The 16724-nt window shown below is 37.4% G+C and overlaps 1 protein-coding gene across 5 annotated transcripts in view; it reads right to left on the reverse strand.

Annotated features, from left to right (window-relative positions):
- Positions 1 to 16724, reverse strand: part of GPD2 (glycerol-3-phosphate dehydrogenase 2) — a 151835-nt gene that overhangs the window by 64104 nt on the left and 71007 nt on the right. For all 5 annotated transcript variants that reach the window (XM_033231439.1, XM_033231442.1, XM_033231437.1 and 2 more), the window contains 3 exons: positions 9789 to 9913; positions 8383 to 8480; positions 7197 to 7360 (listed from right to left, as the gene is read on the reverse strand). In XM_033231439.1, coding sequence (XP_033087330.1) covers positions 7197 to 7360; positions 8383 to 8480; positions 9789 to 9913 — 387 coding nt within the window. The remainder of the gene's footprint in view (positions 1 to 7196; positions 7361 to 8382; positions 8481 to 9788; positions 9914 to 16724) is intronic.

A 16724-nucleotide genomic window follows, 5' to 3' on the forward strand; every position in this document is an offset into this window, starting at 1 on the left:
CTGGGCGGCAGAGCGAGACTCCGTCTCAAAAAAAAAAAAAATTAAAAAAAAAAAAAAGAAAAGAAATGGTGAATAGTCACGGTTGGCTTCAATGTTTTGGTAATACCCTAGTGATACGGACAGGAGGCAGGGAAATACTGTGTAGGAGAGGGCAGTTTCCTGGCAACGGCCCCATCCACAAGCCTGGGCCCATGGCCCTAAATGAGAACTTCACATCCCTGTTTTCCCACCTGAATGCTGTTTTTTCAAAAACTACTCTGACCCACAACACCCCAATCTTGTACCTATAAAAACCCAAAATTCCACTGACAGAGGAGTGGAGTGGCATGGCAGAGAATGAGAGAAAAGAAGAGGGAGCTGGAAGGTTAGAAACGGGGGAGGTTATCTTCCCACTCCACCCCCTTTCCAGTTTCCCATCCCACTGAGGGCCACCTCCACCACTCAGTAAAACCGCTGCATTCACCATCCTCCAAGTCTGTATGACTGATTCTTCCCAGATGCTGGACAAGAACCTGGGTACCAAGAGGGCAAGGTGTAAAAGGCTGTCACCCTGACTCTCCACTGAGCTACTTAACACTTAGACATCTTGGATGGCAACTGCTAAAAGAGCATTTATCATAACACACCCCTAGATGCTGCCATGGGGTGAGAGCCCAAAGGCACTCACCCCGGCCCAGGCACCTGTTTGCCTGCGTGCTCCCCCTCCCACAAGGGGTTTGAGCACCCGGCCAGGTAATCGAGCCACACCCCTGTCACAAGTCCTATGAAGGGTCCAGGTAACTCTCCTATCTCACTAGGTTTTAAGGACAGTTGTGGATCCCACAGTCTTAATGACTAAACTTACAACTTACATATGCGCTACATGTATTCTTTTATGTGTATCAATATTTACATAATTCTAAAACCTTGGTTGTACAATAATAAGGATACAAAAAGGGTTAGGAGCCCTGGAAATTGTTGGCAAATAGAACTTTACATTTTAAAATAAATGTATTAAGATGAAAAATTTTTTTAAATACACATCTTTAATGCATCATGCCAATACTTCCTCTTATTCAACAGTTCTTTGTTTTTATGTTTTCAGCCACCTCAATTAAATTTCATAGAAATTAAACACTGGGAGATGAAGAAAGTGATTTGGTTATGTTTACTCTTCCAAAGCAATCGGTCCTTTCACTAAACACATCTATCTTGAAAACATTTAAATAGCCAATTATCAAAGAAAGAAAATAATGACAAATTATTAGTGGGCCCCCCCCCAAAAATTAAATTGAGTATTCCAAAAGTAATATATCTCCAATATGTATATTTATAAATTACATAATGTACATACTATGGTTTTTATATATTATAGACATTTGAACCATTTCAAATTTATAGGGAATTTAACTTTAAAAACATATCTAAGTAGAAGTTATAATGTGTTCTTCCTTTACCCCAGAGGAAGGTTGTGTGCACCTCATGAGGCTCACACCCTTCACTTTGGAGATTACCACTCCAATTCACAAGAACTGCATTAAGAAGCAAGTAGCCCAAACTTGCTTAAAGGACTTCCTATTAATATTCTGTTTGTAAATCCACACTGTTCACTTATCTATTCAATCTATTTCTATTATTCTGAAGAAATTAATATCTGTCTGATTTAAAGTAGATAACACCCAATTCCTTCAACAACTCTGTTTACAAATAGTGTAAATGAGGATTAAAGGCACCATCTTAAGGTTTTACTTCTGTTCCAGGAACTCAATGAAAAAACAAACAAACAAAAGACCAAAAATAATCACTTTTGTGATACTGGTAATTGATTTTTTTAGCTTTCCAAGTAGATAAAATCAACACCTTAAAAGACTTGTCTTTAACCCGGGCTTTCTTTTATTAAAGTGTACAATTGCAGGCGCATGCCTAGAGGAGTAATAGCTGGCTCCTAACAAAAGAGCCTGAATTCCACAATATGCCTTTTGCCAGAGGCATCGTTCCCCAAAGCATACAGCTAACTGCATCTCCTGCTGTACCTGTAACAATTTAATTGTATAAGTCAGCCTAGTCAAGCATCTCCAGCTCATGACTGGGAGACATGAAATTCATTGTCATTATTGTCCCTGTCATTTTGGATCATTATATCCGGCTGCAGAATTTTCCTCACTTCAGTGCATTTTTACCTCCAGGAGCCAGGGATTATAGCTGAGGTTGGGGTGGGGGCAGGACCGTGAACTACATTTACCTCAGGGGAGCCAGAGATTAAATTGGCTTTGCTCTCTCACGAGCTGAATTTATCTATTTGTATGCTGTGAGTTTTAGGTTGGAATAAAAATGAATATTCTAGTGAAACCTGGGCTTTAATTCCCCCTTTGAAACATGGATGTAACTAACTTTTATTTACATTAGGAAAAGGCAATATAATTTCTTATAGTTGCTCTTTTCATATGTGCATAAGGAATGCTTAGAAGCATCATCGGATATGAAATGACAGACATCTCTGTCAATTTTTGACTCTCAGAAAGGAGGAATTTAAAGCTGTAATTGTGTTCTTCAGTTTTATTTTATATGGCTTAATGGAGGTATTTAATGGTTTTTAATATTTAATGATTTTTAATTATAGCTCATTTTCTGTGTACTAGATTGGATGACTGGAGTCTAACTAGAATAGCCACAGAGATCCACTATGGGAACAAATAGAGGGGAAAAAAAAATAAGTCCCTGAGAAAACTGGCTACCCCTAACAGCTGGTTCACATAATCTCACAGCCTGTCAAGTCACCCAAGCATACCATGCCCTAAACACTTTCTTCTGACTTGAGAAAGTTGGCCTGGTCACCATACTCTCTACTTGGTAACTCCCTTATCAGCAGTAATGGCCAGCTGTGGGTTTCTACTAGGCAAGTCAGAAAATACTAGGACATGTCTCAGTCAGAAAACCAGTGAGTTGACAATATGATTACTCTAATAGACTATAAGAAGGAAATACAACTGGAGGAAAAACTCATATGTCATTTACTATCCAACTTTCATTTCATATGGATTTCACTGAGAAGTTTGAGATTCTCTCTGTCTGCATTTAAAAAGACGACAGTTGGCCAGGCGCGGTGGCTCAAGCCTGTAATCTCAGCACTTTGGGAGGCCAAGACGGGCGGATCACGAGGTCAGGAGATCGAGACCATCCTGGCTAATACGGTGAAACCCTGTCTCTACTTAAAAAAAATACAAAAAAAACTAGCCGGGCGACGAGGCGGGCGCCTGTAGTCCCAGCTACTCGGGAGGCTGAGGCAGGAGAATGGCGTAAACCCGGGAGGCGGAGCTTACAGTGAGCTGAGATTCGGCCACTGCACTCCAGCCTGGGTGGCAGAGCGAGACTCCGTCTCAAAAAAAAAAAAAAAAAAAAAAAGATGACAGTTATTTCTCCATACACGTGAATTTGTTTTTCAGTAGTTAACAATAAAATATGGCACAGATCATAATTATGCCATGTACAGAATAGTAACTATAATTACTACATCAAAATGTATGAAGGGCCAGACGAAGTGGCTCATGCCTGTAATCCCAACACTTTGGGAGGCCAAGGTGGGAGGATCACTTGATGCCAGGAGTTCAAGACCAGACTGTCTCTGCAAAAAATGAAAATTAAAAATATATATATAAAACGTTGGAGGGAAAAGTGCATGGAACTTATTTATTACCTCTATGAACTTTTGTGGGAGAACAAACTCTGCCTTCATCATATGCCATCAAAATTTAATTAGGATGAACTGTGTTTATGAGAAATTAAATTTTTTATCTTTGTATATTTTGTACTTCAGAGGAAACACCTTACAGCCCTAACATCTCTGCACTGAAGATACCTTACAGATCTCAGTGCCTCGTCCACATTAATGGCAACGTTTACTAGTTTGTCCCACTATATTTTCACACCATTATATTTCACTTTTCATAGGTGCTGAAGTAAGTGTATAAGTTATTACTAATAAGAGTTTTTAGTTAGCAAAACTTCTTGCAGCATTAAAAGTTCATTTGATTATCTGGTTACAGTGGCTCACGCCTATAATTTCAACACTTTGGGAGGCCAAGGTGGGAGAAACCCTTGAGCTCAGGAGTTCAAGACTAGCCTAGGAAATGTAGTGAGACCTTGTCTCTACCAAAAGTAAAAAACAACTAGCCAGGCATAGTGGCACACGCTAACTATAATCCCAGTTACTTGGGAGACTGAGGCAGGAGGACTGCTTGAGCCCTGGAGATTAGAGGCTGCAGGAAGCTATGATCAGGCTATATGGCACACCAGTCTGGGTGACAGGGCAAGACTCTGTCTCAAAAAACTTAATTAATTAAAATTAAAAGTTCATTTGATTACTTATGCCACTTTTTCATCAGATTCAAAATTCTCCCTTGGTGGGAGTTACAAAAATTATTTCTGTTCACTTTAAAATGGCTAATTTTAATTGAATTTTACCTCAATACATTATTTTTAAAGTAAATTCAACATTATTTCAAGAAGCCTGAATGCAACTTGAAATCACTTCGGTGGCTGTTGTTATATTCTCATCATGGTGATTTATCAAGACGATTATGTATTTTCCTTGTTAAGAAAAGCTTATCTTATAAACTACAATGTTTAGACTTGGGTTTGCAATGATAAAAGTTCATATTGAAATATTTTCCTCTCCGAAATACTGTAGTAGCAGGATGATACTGTAATAACATTTTTGCAGTCAAAGGGAAAAAAGGCATTCATTCCTTTTGTTGAGCATGGATTTACTCATTTAATTCTTCTACCTACATGCTCCTCGTCATCTTATTTCCACGTCAATATTCAATTTGATCATCATACCATATTAGGTAAAACAAGAGTTGCCCCACATGTAAATATGTTGTAAAACCACAGAACTACACTGTTGCACATGTTTGTTTTGCCTCACTTCAAGTATAATATAGTTAGGCCTGTACCATTTTAGAACAAGGTAAAAAGACAAATTACTTATATCAAATGAGTAGAATATAATTATTTTTACTCCTTTGGCTCAAGACTTAAGATTTTACAACCGATTTCCAAAGAGCAATTTGAAAATATTTTAAATACTTTTTAAATTTTTCAGAAATTTTTGCTAAGGTCATAATTTTGCAACCTATAACAGGCTATAAAGATCAATTCTAGATTAAAGGATTCTTTTTCCTCATGATTCTAAGAGAATAATGTTTCTTCTGCCTTGTGTAACAAAGATTTCCCTTGGCTTCTCCATGTAGAATCAATAAGAATTTACAATTCACAGCAATACCAAACCAATGTAAAACAGGATGTCACAAATTCAAACATGACATTCGCTAATATTTCTTTTCTTCTCTTTTTGTTGAAATAGGGTCTCATGCTGTCACCCAGGCTGGAGTGTAATGGCGGGATCTCAGCTCACTGTGGCCACCTCAGCCCCCAAAGTAGCTGGGACTATAAGTGCATGCCACCACACCTGGCTAATTTTTTGTATTTTTAGTAGAGACGAGGATTCACCATGTTGGTCTCGAACTGGGCTCAAGTGATCTGGCTGCTTTGGCCTCCTAAAGTGCTAGGATTACAGGCGTGAGCCAACATGCCCAGCCCACTAATATTTATTTTTAAAAGATTCAGATATTGACAAGCTTATAAATAAAATTTGTTAGTACCCAATAGATCACAAAGCATAGAAAATAAGTAAGTATGTGAGAGGGTTTGTGCGGGAGGGATTAGTAATAAGATGGAAAGGCCACAAACATTTCCATGTCAGGATGGGCAGGATGCTATTTACAGAATGCCTTCTTACTCCTACTGGACCAAAAACCTCTTTACTATAATCACCCAATAAACTACAATGGATTAACATTAAGGGTCTGATGCAGAGAAAGCAAATTCACAGTTAAGGTTGTCCTTTAACATGTAGACTCAATCAAGGGCACCAAAAAAATAGTTAAGTGGCCCCCCTGTGGTGTTCAGATGGTGGGAAGCACTGCAAACTGTGAATTTTCTAGCTTTTAATGTTTGCCCAAGACCCTTAACATTTCTCTAATATTGTTGTTCCTAGGACATTTTCTTAAGTCTGGTTCATATATACTTTTTGCATTTATATATGAAAGCCTGACAGCTGAATTGGTTCAAAAATGTAACACTGGAAAGAAGAAAAAAACAAAGGGATAGCCTTTGGGACATCCCATAGTATTCAGTATAAATATCAAAATATCCTGAAAAAAATAAAACAACAACAACAAATTCTTCTTACTAGGAGTTTAGATATCTAATACTAAATAGAAAAGATAATATAATGGGTGTTGGGGGCTCACTGAGATATAGAATCTAAGCTGTCCTCTGCATCACAAAATTTTTAGGACTTTTTGAACATGTATAATTATCTGTGTTCAGCTATTTCCTTATAAATGGACACCCTTGGACTATATTCCAATCTCACACACTCTTTAAAACTACTAGTAAAATTTTACAAATGGCTTTGCCTGTTTTGTTTTATATTGTTTTGTGGTCCATCTGGAGATATATTAGGTGCTCCTTCAAATAAAATGTACAAAATTATATTGCACACATGCAAAAAAAAAAAAAAGAATGAACATTGAACACATGGCAAATGGCCACTAGGTAATGTCACTATTAGAAAACATCTAACAACAATAAAATAAGCAATAAAAACTGAGAGCACAGTTTCACAGATGCAATGTTCATCTACCTTCATCATATAAATTATACATTCAAGAACTGTGTCCTGTGCAAAATACAAACATGTCAATTTCAGCCCATAGGGCATTTTTCCCCCTAGGTTTATAACCCCTTGAAAATAGAGGTTTCATCCAGAAAACCTAACATATCCTCAGCTGCTTTCAACATTATAATATATTCATAAGGCAAATATTCACAGCAAACACATAACAAATTACATGGCATGAGGGTGGGGAACAAATTCATAATGATGAGAAATGGACCAAACCAACCATGAGACACAAAGTAGAAATCAAAGAAGAAAACAGATATGTAAAATAAACAATATTAAAGGTAAAACATTATGGTTAGTTTTTCAGCCACTGTTAGAGAAAATGGTGAATATGTGCATGCAAGTGCATTTTGTGTGTTGTGTAAGATTAGTATTTAAAGATGCAAAACTATCTCCTTAAGAATATACTATAAGGGTCATGAGTGAGAGAAAAGTATCTGTGAGGAAAAAAAAAAATATCACATACCGTCATAGTAGACAATTGCTCCTACCAGTTTGTCCTTCTGGAGCATTGGGAAATGTTCAAGGGCTCTTGATTTGCTGAGGACATAACTGCTTTTCAGGCAATTGCTTCCTGCAACCAAATCATACAGCTTGATTCCTACCCAGTAGTAAGGTAACTGCCACCACCTACAGCATAAATAGAGGGGGAAGTTCTTTAGAAACAGAGTATAGCATTATAGAACATTACCTTACAGTACAAGACACCTTTCATTTAAGAAAAACAAAGCATACCTAGAAGTGGACTGCAAAAGAAACAGACTTATACAACTGTTTTTGACACCAACCTGGCTGAAGTCTGTAAGTAAAATAAATCAATGAGATTTTTAAATGAATCTTCTCTGAGGCAGTTGTTCTCAAACTGGCTGAATATTAGAATTCTCTGGGGAACATTAAAAATAAATACTGATGCCTAAACCTCATACATCCAGAAATTGATTTAACTAGACTAGGGTGGGGGCCTGGATGATGACAATGTGCACCCAGGATTAAGAAACACTGGTTCAGGAAGTCCTAAGCGATCTATGAGGAAGGATGAACGAAGTTATAAAAAATCTGTTTCCAGCCCGCTACAACACTAATGTGGTTAACAGAGTTACATAATCTACTTTTTCACACTACCTGAATTCCAGTGTAAGGCAACTTCATGGATAGCTCTAACAACATTAGGAAAATTAAGTTTTATAATTTATAATCTGACCCTTCCTAACCAAATTTCAGCCTTGGTTAACTCAGACATGTAACATGACTCAAAATGGCTTGGGATTCAAGTGGGTATATGGTATGTTTACATTTTACAACAGGATACTTTAGCGGAGCCATTTACAGTCTGCACATGATCCTCTTATGTTCCTTAATGCAAATGCAGTTGCTCATCTATATACTCTCAGAAACTGGAGGAAGAAACTGCTAATTACAAATACAGAACACGACCTCCTTTGCCTTTAAAATCTAGAGATAGGCCAGTAGAGAGTAATTTAAGAAAAGCCATACTTTTAAATACAACAAAGGAAAATACTTGAAAAGGATTAAAGATTAGGACCAATTAAAACCAAATTATGAAATATGCATTGAGGGATTATTTCCATTAAAACTGTTGTTCTATTGACCACAGAGAAGCAAATGCATACACGTGATATCAAAAGGCTTACTTGTAAACTGGAAGCATTATAGGCAATGGAGCTGATAAATGGGGAGCAATTTCTAGCAGGTTGGCACGCTCATGAAGGGCTTCTTTTACCATCCTATACTGAAAGGCAAAACAGAGAAAATTAGTTTGGCAGTAACAGATCATAATATTTTCAAATGGCAAATAGACACCCTGCCAACTGATTGATACACAGAAACCTCTACCTCTGAGTGAGGATAGCTCCCTCCTAATCAAATTTCTAATAATACATCATGCTGTCAACCTCAAAGATTTTTTAGAAACCTTAACTGTATTTGCATAGGAGAAAAACATGCTGTCAGAGTTCCCAGGTGTAAGATATTTTCCTGACTTGAGTTACAAGATTATTGTAGCCATTTATCTTGCATCCTCTGGATTGTCTCCCTTTCTCAGTTCCCCATATTATTTTTTCTGTGTAGGAGATAACAGATTGTTCAAGTTCATGCTAAAAGTTTCTGTCTTGCCTTCACGAAACCAAGCAATGATGCTACTTAACAGTTGCACAGTATTTTACAGATTATAAAAAGGCTTTGTCTTAACTGCTGTAGTCCTCATTGTGCCTCTCTAAAAAGCCAGCAATGCTATTACAACACTAATTTTACAAATAAGATAACAGACTCATAGATTTTGAGTAAATAAGCCTGAACACATCACAAGTTAGCTGATTCTAAATCCTATGGTGTTTTCATTGCATCCATCATGATGCGAAGAGAATATAAGAAAAAGGGACAGATTCAAAACTGACTTATCAAGAAAAAAAACGAGACAGATTCAAAACTTGACAATGTCAAGCCAGTGCTGCTGTGTTTTTCATGTACAAAAAGAGATAGGAAGTTCAGCTGATTTTTTTTACCCCTCTGGGAAATGTCATCTTCCACACTGCCTTGGCAGTTTTCAAATGGTGGCAGGCTGGACACAATAAAGTGTGACATAAGAAAAGCATGACTCAGATCATCTTTTCCTTCAGAATATGTCAGTGACAATATGAGCGTATGACTGCAGTTGTAGTTAAGAGGATCGATTTCGCACTCCCCCTGCATTACAACACAGCTCCCCTGAAAGTGCTTGCAAAGTAGCAATTTGGTAGCCACTGGCAAAAACCCAATCACAATTGTTTAAAAGGCAACACATTCAAAAGTGATTTTGTAAATCTGCTACTTCAACATGCCTATGAAGAAAAAGCCCCTGATTACCCATAAACATAATACTACAGGAAAGAACTGACACACCTCTCCTGAAAGATATTCCAGCAGAATACACTAAATAGGTATTTCCAATAGGAAGAAATGCTAAAAGCCATTAAAAAAAAAAAAAAAAAAAAATCTGATTTAATTGGGTAGAAAAAAGCATAGTTGCAATTTTTGTTTAACAACCAGCATACACAATTACCTGCTCAATATCCAACTTCATGATGGCCTTCTGAAGATATCTCACACCACCATGGATCAATTTAGTGCTTCTGCTGCTGGTCCCTGATGAGAAATCATCTCTTTCTACAAGGGCTGTTTTTAGTCCTGTGTAACCAGAAAACCAAATTAACTTCTTAAATTACACAATTTGTATGTAATTCATTAAAGGCACTTCTCCAGGGTAGAGACAATCACAAGAAAAATTACTCCGAACATGGATAAATTTGTATTCAAAGTGCAGTACACTGTCTATATTATAATGAAGAGATTTTAGGCTCTTCCTGGGGGAAAAGTCAAGCAAGAACTAGAAGCATATTAAGCTGTGAATGAATCACAACTAGAAAATATTACAGTGCAATTTCATGGCAGTAACATACTCTGGTGCACTTAGAAGGTTAAAGGAGAGACTAGCACCCAACTCTACCCATGTAGAGTTAACTGAATGCTGTTGCAAAGCCTTCTAATTGTTCATCTCTCACTACAAGAGTCGAGACCTGTCACAGCCCCTCATCTCTGATCTACTCTAATGCACGCATCATGAATAAATCTAGACGAGACTTCCTTCTATGTGTTGACTTCTGCTGAGAAATGTGTCTAGAGTGGTATTATGGTAGATACACAATGGGGAAAGAGATCCAAGATATCAAAACAAAGAAAGAACAAAAGAAAAGAATGAAAGAACGAAAGAAATAAAGAAAAGAATAAGTTCTGATATTGAGGTGTTTATAGTCTAATTTAAAACTATTGAACATGACAATATTTTAGAATTACAAAGAAACACAAGCCAGTAAAAATGAACACAATGCAGAATAACCATGAGTAAAAAATATATTCTTGCCAGGCGTAGTGGCTCATGCCTGTAATCCCAGCACTTTGAGAGGCTGAGGCGGGCAGATCACTTGAGATCAGGAGTTCAAGACCAACCTGGCCAACATGGTAAAACGCTGAGGCGGGCAGATCACTTGAGGTCAGGAGTTCAAGACCAACCTGGCCAACATGGTAAAACCCTGTCTCTACTAAAAATACAAAAAATTAGCTGGGCATGGTGGCTTGTGCCTGCAATCCCAGCTACTCAGGAGGGTAAGGCAGGAGAATCACTTGAACCCAGGAGGCAGAGGCTTCAGTGAGCCAAGATCGTGCCACTGCACTCCAGCCTGGGTGACAGGGTGAGACTCCGTCTCAGAAAAAAAAAAAGAAAAGAAAAGAAGAAAAAGAACATATTCTTGATAAGGAAAGGCTGAGCAAAGATAGGTCAGTTCTAGAAGTTGCCCATTCCCCCTTTACTTGAGGGTTGTTACAGATCTCTTCGGGGAAAGTAGTTCTGTTTTGCTGCAGAGACACTGTGCCTTTTCAGGAGTGGAGATGACCATCAGCACTACAAGTGTCACACAGGAGTTGAGAGATGAAAGTCAGTACCCCAAAACACCCAAAGTATACATCGACACCAAGCCATGAGGAATTTTCATGGCCTGGAAGACTCTTGGAGGATGAGAGAATGTCATAGAATCCAATTACAATGAGAATACGTAACTAGAGCAGTTTGGACTCACAAAGTTCATTTAGGAGAACCTGTGCATGTATTCAATTCAAAGCCACTTATTACATTTAATACCAAAGGGTCGTTTTTATAACTTTTAACAGTTTAAATATCGTACCCAAATGTCATCATAAAATCAGGGCAATTCCCTTGACTCAAAAGGACAAAATATTTAGAAGGTATGGAGAGAAAAGTAGAGAACTTTGATTCAAGGGCAAAAACTGTTAATGCCTTAACTACCTAGAAAAATAACACAAAAATTACAGGTATCACAGCCCCAGGTCACTCCTTTTAAGCATATATGCCAGAGAAAGACCTGTAAAATTCTCAACTATTAAAACCCTAGCAATGCATAGCAAATTTAGTACTGAATATACTAAAAACACAGAAAAATATTAGTACATATTTTTAAGAATATTGAGAGCCAAAATCCTGATATTAGAAGTTAATTAGGCATGGACTAGGCTGTCAGGTAGCTCCCTGCTCAACGAAAAGCAAGTAAACAAAGTGCAGCAGTTTAATAGAGGCCAAGTTTGAAAATCCAGAAGACTCTCATCATACTCCAGGTTAGAAGGTAAATTCAGGATATAAACCCAGAAAAAATGAAATTTGCAAATCTCTTAAGAATGCACTATCTCAGTGAGCTATATCACCTTTTCTTAGTAAGTCCAACACAGAGTTCTTCTTCTAGCACTAAAATAGACCATTTTTTCTTCAGCTGAAGATCAGACGAGGGAGTTGACTTTCAAATGATATTTAAAAGCCAGATTATTTAAAATATACCTCTCTTTAAACCCTGGAATCACTGTCATGGCATCAAGATGCCCACACCATGCAAGGCAGGGAAGCAAGGTTGAGAGAGGACAAGCAGCCTCCCCCACGGCCCACAGCTTCCTCACCTGGGCCTATCCTTAGGGATGCCTTCCCTAAGGTATCCTACAGGCTATGGTAGACAGACTACTTAGACAGTCTCCAGTAATCCCAACTACCTAGTATGTCACCCCCTGCCCTGGAGTGTGGGCTAGACTAGCACTTTTCTTCTAATGAGCAGGTGACCTGCCACTACTATAATTAGGTCATTAAAGACTAGGAAATGCTCTCTCTCTTTCCAGTATTCTGATTTGCCCTCCTGCTTGCTTGCTCTGGTGAAGCAAGCTGTCATGTTGTGAGTTCAGGAACAAAGAGAGGCTCCTGGTCAACAGGTGGTGAGGAACAGAGACCTCAGTCCAACAACCACGTGAGTTACTAGAAAGCACTGTCCACTATGAGAGATGCAGAGCAACAGTACCCAGCTAAGGCTCACCCAGATTCCTGACCCACTGAAACTGGCTGATGGTAACTGTTGTTTTACGCCACCAAATTTTGGGGTTAGTTTTGTAGTGACACAATTCCCTGTGTGAAAATTAACTATAGCCAAGATGGGAGAGATGGGAGTTTACCTTGTACCTGGGGATGGAGTCGTCAGGAAAGAAGAGTCTACAGAGAAGTATGTGTTCAGGGCAGGTGGAGTGAAGAAAGGGAAAGATCATTGAGAAAGCCCAGCTTAAGCCAGAGAAGGCAAACGCTTGATGTGGCCTAGCTTATCCAGGGGCTGCTTGTCACTCAGGGGCTGGAGTGCAGGTACAAAGAATGGGCAAGGCAGATCTCAGAGGGCTCTTCTTACGCATTCGAGTATTTGGATCTTGCCCTGTTAGCCACTGTTTCTCACAAGTAAGTAATATCCAGATCTCCTCAAAAGGAAAATACCTCTGAGAACAGAGCTATGTGTCCTGGATCAGTTTAAGAAACAAATGTTTCATCAGAAAAAAACAAGATGTGGCCAGGTGTGAGTGGCTCATATCTTTAATCCCAGCACTTTGGAGGCCAAGGCGGGAGGATGATCACTTGAGCCCAGGAGTTCGAGACCAGCCTAGACATCATGACAAAACCCAGTATCAACCAAAAAATACAAAAATTAGCCGGGCATGATGGCATGTGCCTGTATTCTCAGCTACTCGGGAAGCTGAGGTGGGAGAATCGCTTGAGCCCAAAAGACAGAAGTTGCAGTGAGCCAAGATTGTACTGCTACACTTCAGCCTGAATGACAGAATGAGACCCTGTCTCAAAAAAAAAAAAAAAAAAAAAAGAGAAAGAAAGAAAGAAAGAAAAAGAAAAAGAAAACATGGCTGGGCACAGTGGTTCATGACTGTAATCCCAGCACTTTGGGAGGCCAAGGTGGGAGGAACACTTGAGGTCAGGAGTTCAAGATCAGCCTGATCAACCTGACAAAACCCCATCTCTACTTAAAAATATATATATACGAAAATTAGTTAGGTGCAGTGGCGCATGCCTGTAATCCCAGCTACTCAGGAGGCTGAGGCAGGAGAATCACTTGAACCCAGGAGGCGGAGGTTGCAGTGAGCCGAGATCGCGCCACTGCAATCCAGTCTAGGCAATAGAGTGAGAATCCGTCTCAAGAAAAAAAAAAAAAGATGCAGCATGGACAGGCAGGCACGAATATCAGTATTTCTAGTATTTTGCACAGTTATAAGGTATCCATTCTGGGGAACCAGGGTGTGCTTGTTAATTTATCATTATGAAAAAGGATAACATTTAAATTTTTTCTAGAAGTTCTCAGATACTGTTTTGAGAAATACTATTATGCTGCCTGTCAGGAGAACTATCAAAATATTTTCAGCTGAGAAATCAGATTAAGGTTCAGAAAAGATTTCTCTGACTGCAGGAATGAGGGGTAGAGGTAGAGCTGGAGGCAGGAGACCTTTTGGAGGACCAGTGTCATATAACAGGAGTTGGAGCAATGAAGAATCTGGCCTCACAAGGCAGAGATGGTATTGAAGAGTGATATAAAGAGAAAATTTTATGGGCTGTGTTGTCAGGATGGATTTTTTTTTTTTTTTAATTTCCCAAATTGACAGAGTGTGAGGCAGGGAACTACTCTAGGAATTAGCAAGCCATCTCAGGAGGATATTTCAGGATATTTAAGTGAGAGCTAACACTTTAAAGCTCTCAAAACTGCTTTTTCCAGTATTGGACATTTTAAAAGTTATCACATGTACTTATGTGAGAAACCCTAGTGAATACCAACAAAAGTTAAAATGGGCCTCTCTGTCAAACCAGGCTGTTTTTCTTGTCCCATTATTTCTAGTGTCAAATCATCAAGTTACCCACCAGAATTTCTGGAAAGAAATGATACTGCTCCTTCCAGAGCAAAAAGTTAAAACTTTAGTTTCCAAAGTTATAGCTAAATTGATATATTAAAATGCCATGTAACAAAAAAAGCATTACTAAAAGTTTTCCAAACCACAAAAAAACTCTAAAAATTTTCTTTAATTTTCAACTGCTATTATATGCTAAATGTTTTAAATCTCTCATTTTTTGTTGAATGAGAAGTAGAAAGAAGGAAAATAAAAATCAAGACATTATTAAAGTCATAGCGGCAACTCAACTATTTCTTAACTAATTAACCAACTAACTGCAATGAAGACAGTAACATTTTTAAAAGCCTTTTGAGGTTCTTCTGTGGTTCTGTTATCTAATCTGTCCCTTTCTGTTTCAACTCTCAAAAATCCAAATTGTTTCCTCACCTCAAAAATTACTGAAATCAAATTAAGAGTTCAGTTTTGTGGTATGTTAAATATAAGGCAAGGAAGTGAAAAGAGGGAGGTGTTTTATCTACTCAGAGAATTAACAGTATTAAGTGATATTCAATGCTAGCATTTTGTGTTCTTAGGTAAAATAATTAAGTCTGAAGGGCACAAAAAATAATGCACCCAGGATTCAAGAAACTACTCCTTACTATAGATTTGAGGAGGCTGGGGAGAGATCTTCCTTCAGAGTAGAAAGAGTGACCTCCTTACATTGCAGGCAGGGAAGGGCTGGCCTCTCTATGTATTGAAGGTAATTCACTAAACTAGTTCAAGATTTTATAAGTTTTTTTTTTTTCTTTTTTCTTGTTAGCAGCTACTTTTTATGGAAAGCAATAAGCTCTATCTCATTTAGTGGGAGGGGTATTATCATTATTTAAGGCTTTGTTTTTATTATTGATTACTTTTAGTAGGTAGTATGGTGAATTTTTGTGACAGTAATAAAATATTAATATTTGGAGTAAAATTACTCTGAAATCTTAGGCAGAATAACAAGGTTAGAGTAGAAGAATAAAGTCAACTTGAAATCTATATTCCATTTATCATCTCATCTGTTAGCAAGCTGAAATTGTATCTTCTAGGTGGGGCAAGGGGTATGAACACAGTTCTTTACAGCTTTGTCTTTTCTGACCTGAGTGAGAATATCTAATTACTTCCCACTAAACCAATTCATGGATCAAAACAGTTGGATGAATATAGAAGGATAATTACAATCTAAGAGGAAAAATGGTACGACATTTAACTTTCACAACATGAAACAGAACAGAAGTATATTTTAATACCTTTTACTGATTATCTTATTATGCATGAAAACATGCTCAATATAATAAATGCAGAGAAGCAAAGAGAACAAAATAAAACTCTCCTGTAATCACACCACTCAGAGATAACCACAGTTGACATTTGGGTATTTAAACGTTCACATTTTCTATGCATGTATATAATCACATATGTACATTTTTGTAAAAACAGGATTATATGGTAAAATTGATTTAATTTTTTCATTTAACACTGTTTATTGTAAACATTTACTCATGTCAATAAATATTTTTCTATAAGTTCATTTTTAACATGTGGATAGTATTATATTAATTTTTATAATTTATTCAATTTCTTATTTTTGAACATTTGGGTTATCTCATTGTTTCACTATTACAGATAGTACTTCAAGATTGTATTTTCATTTAAACTCCTTGTAGCTTTTAATTATAGCATTAGAATACATTTTAAGAAATGTCGCTATTAAGATATTTCTAAATAGAAAGATAAGAGTAATCATTCTGAAATAAGTATCAGAGACACCAAGATAATAGCACATAAATCAAAAAATTTAAGACGCTTTGTATGTTAGCACCATAAGAACAGGCATTAAAGCCACATGCTGCAAGAAGGAAAAATAATATAGTTTTTTTTTTTTTTTTTTTAAAGGTGAGTTTATCTTTCTTTAGAAAAGCTTTGGGCACTTAACTTTGGATTTCAGACAGCCACTGCCATTAATAGAAAAGGAACTAACCCAAAGGCTGAACATTTTATGGGAAGGATCAATTCCTCTAAAATATTATCCTCTTGTAAAGCTGCAAAGTAATCCTGACTTGTTAATCCTCACGATCAGGACACTATGCTTTGGCCTGGTATTTTCTAAAAGTTAATGTTAGCATTTTATATAAATATATGATATATATCTATTTCTACATTTACATTAGAAAACACATAAATTATATTAGAAAACAGATTA

This window comes from Trachypithecus francoisi, unplaced genomic scaffold (assembly GCF_009764315.1).
Source record: "Trachypithecus francoisi isolate TF-2019V2 unplaced genomic scaffold, Tfra_2.0 Lachesis_group13, whole genome shotgun sequence".
Taxonomy (NCBI): Eukaryota; Metazoa; Chordata; class Mammalia; order Primates; family Cercopithecidae; genus Trachypithecus; species Trachypithecus francoisi.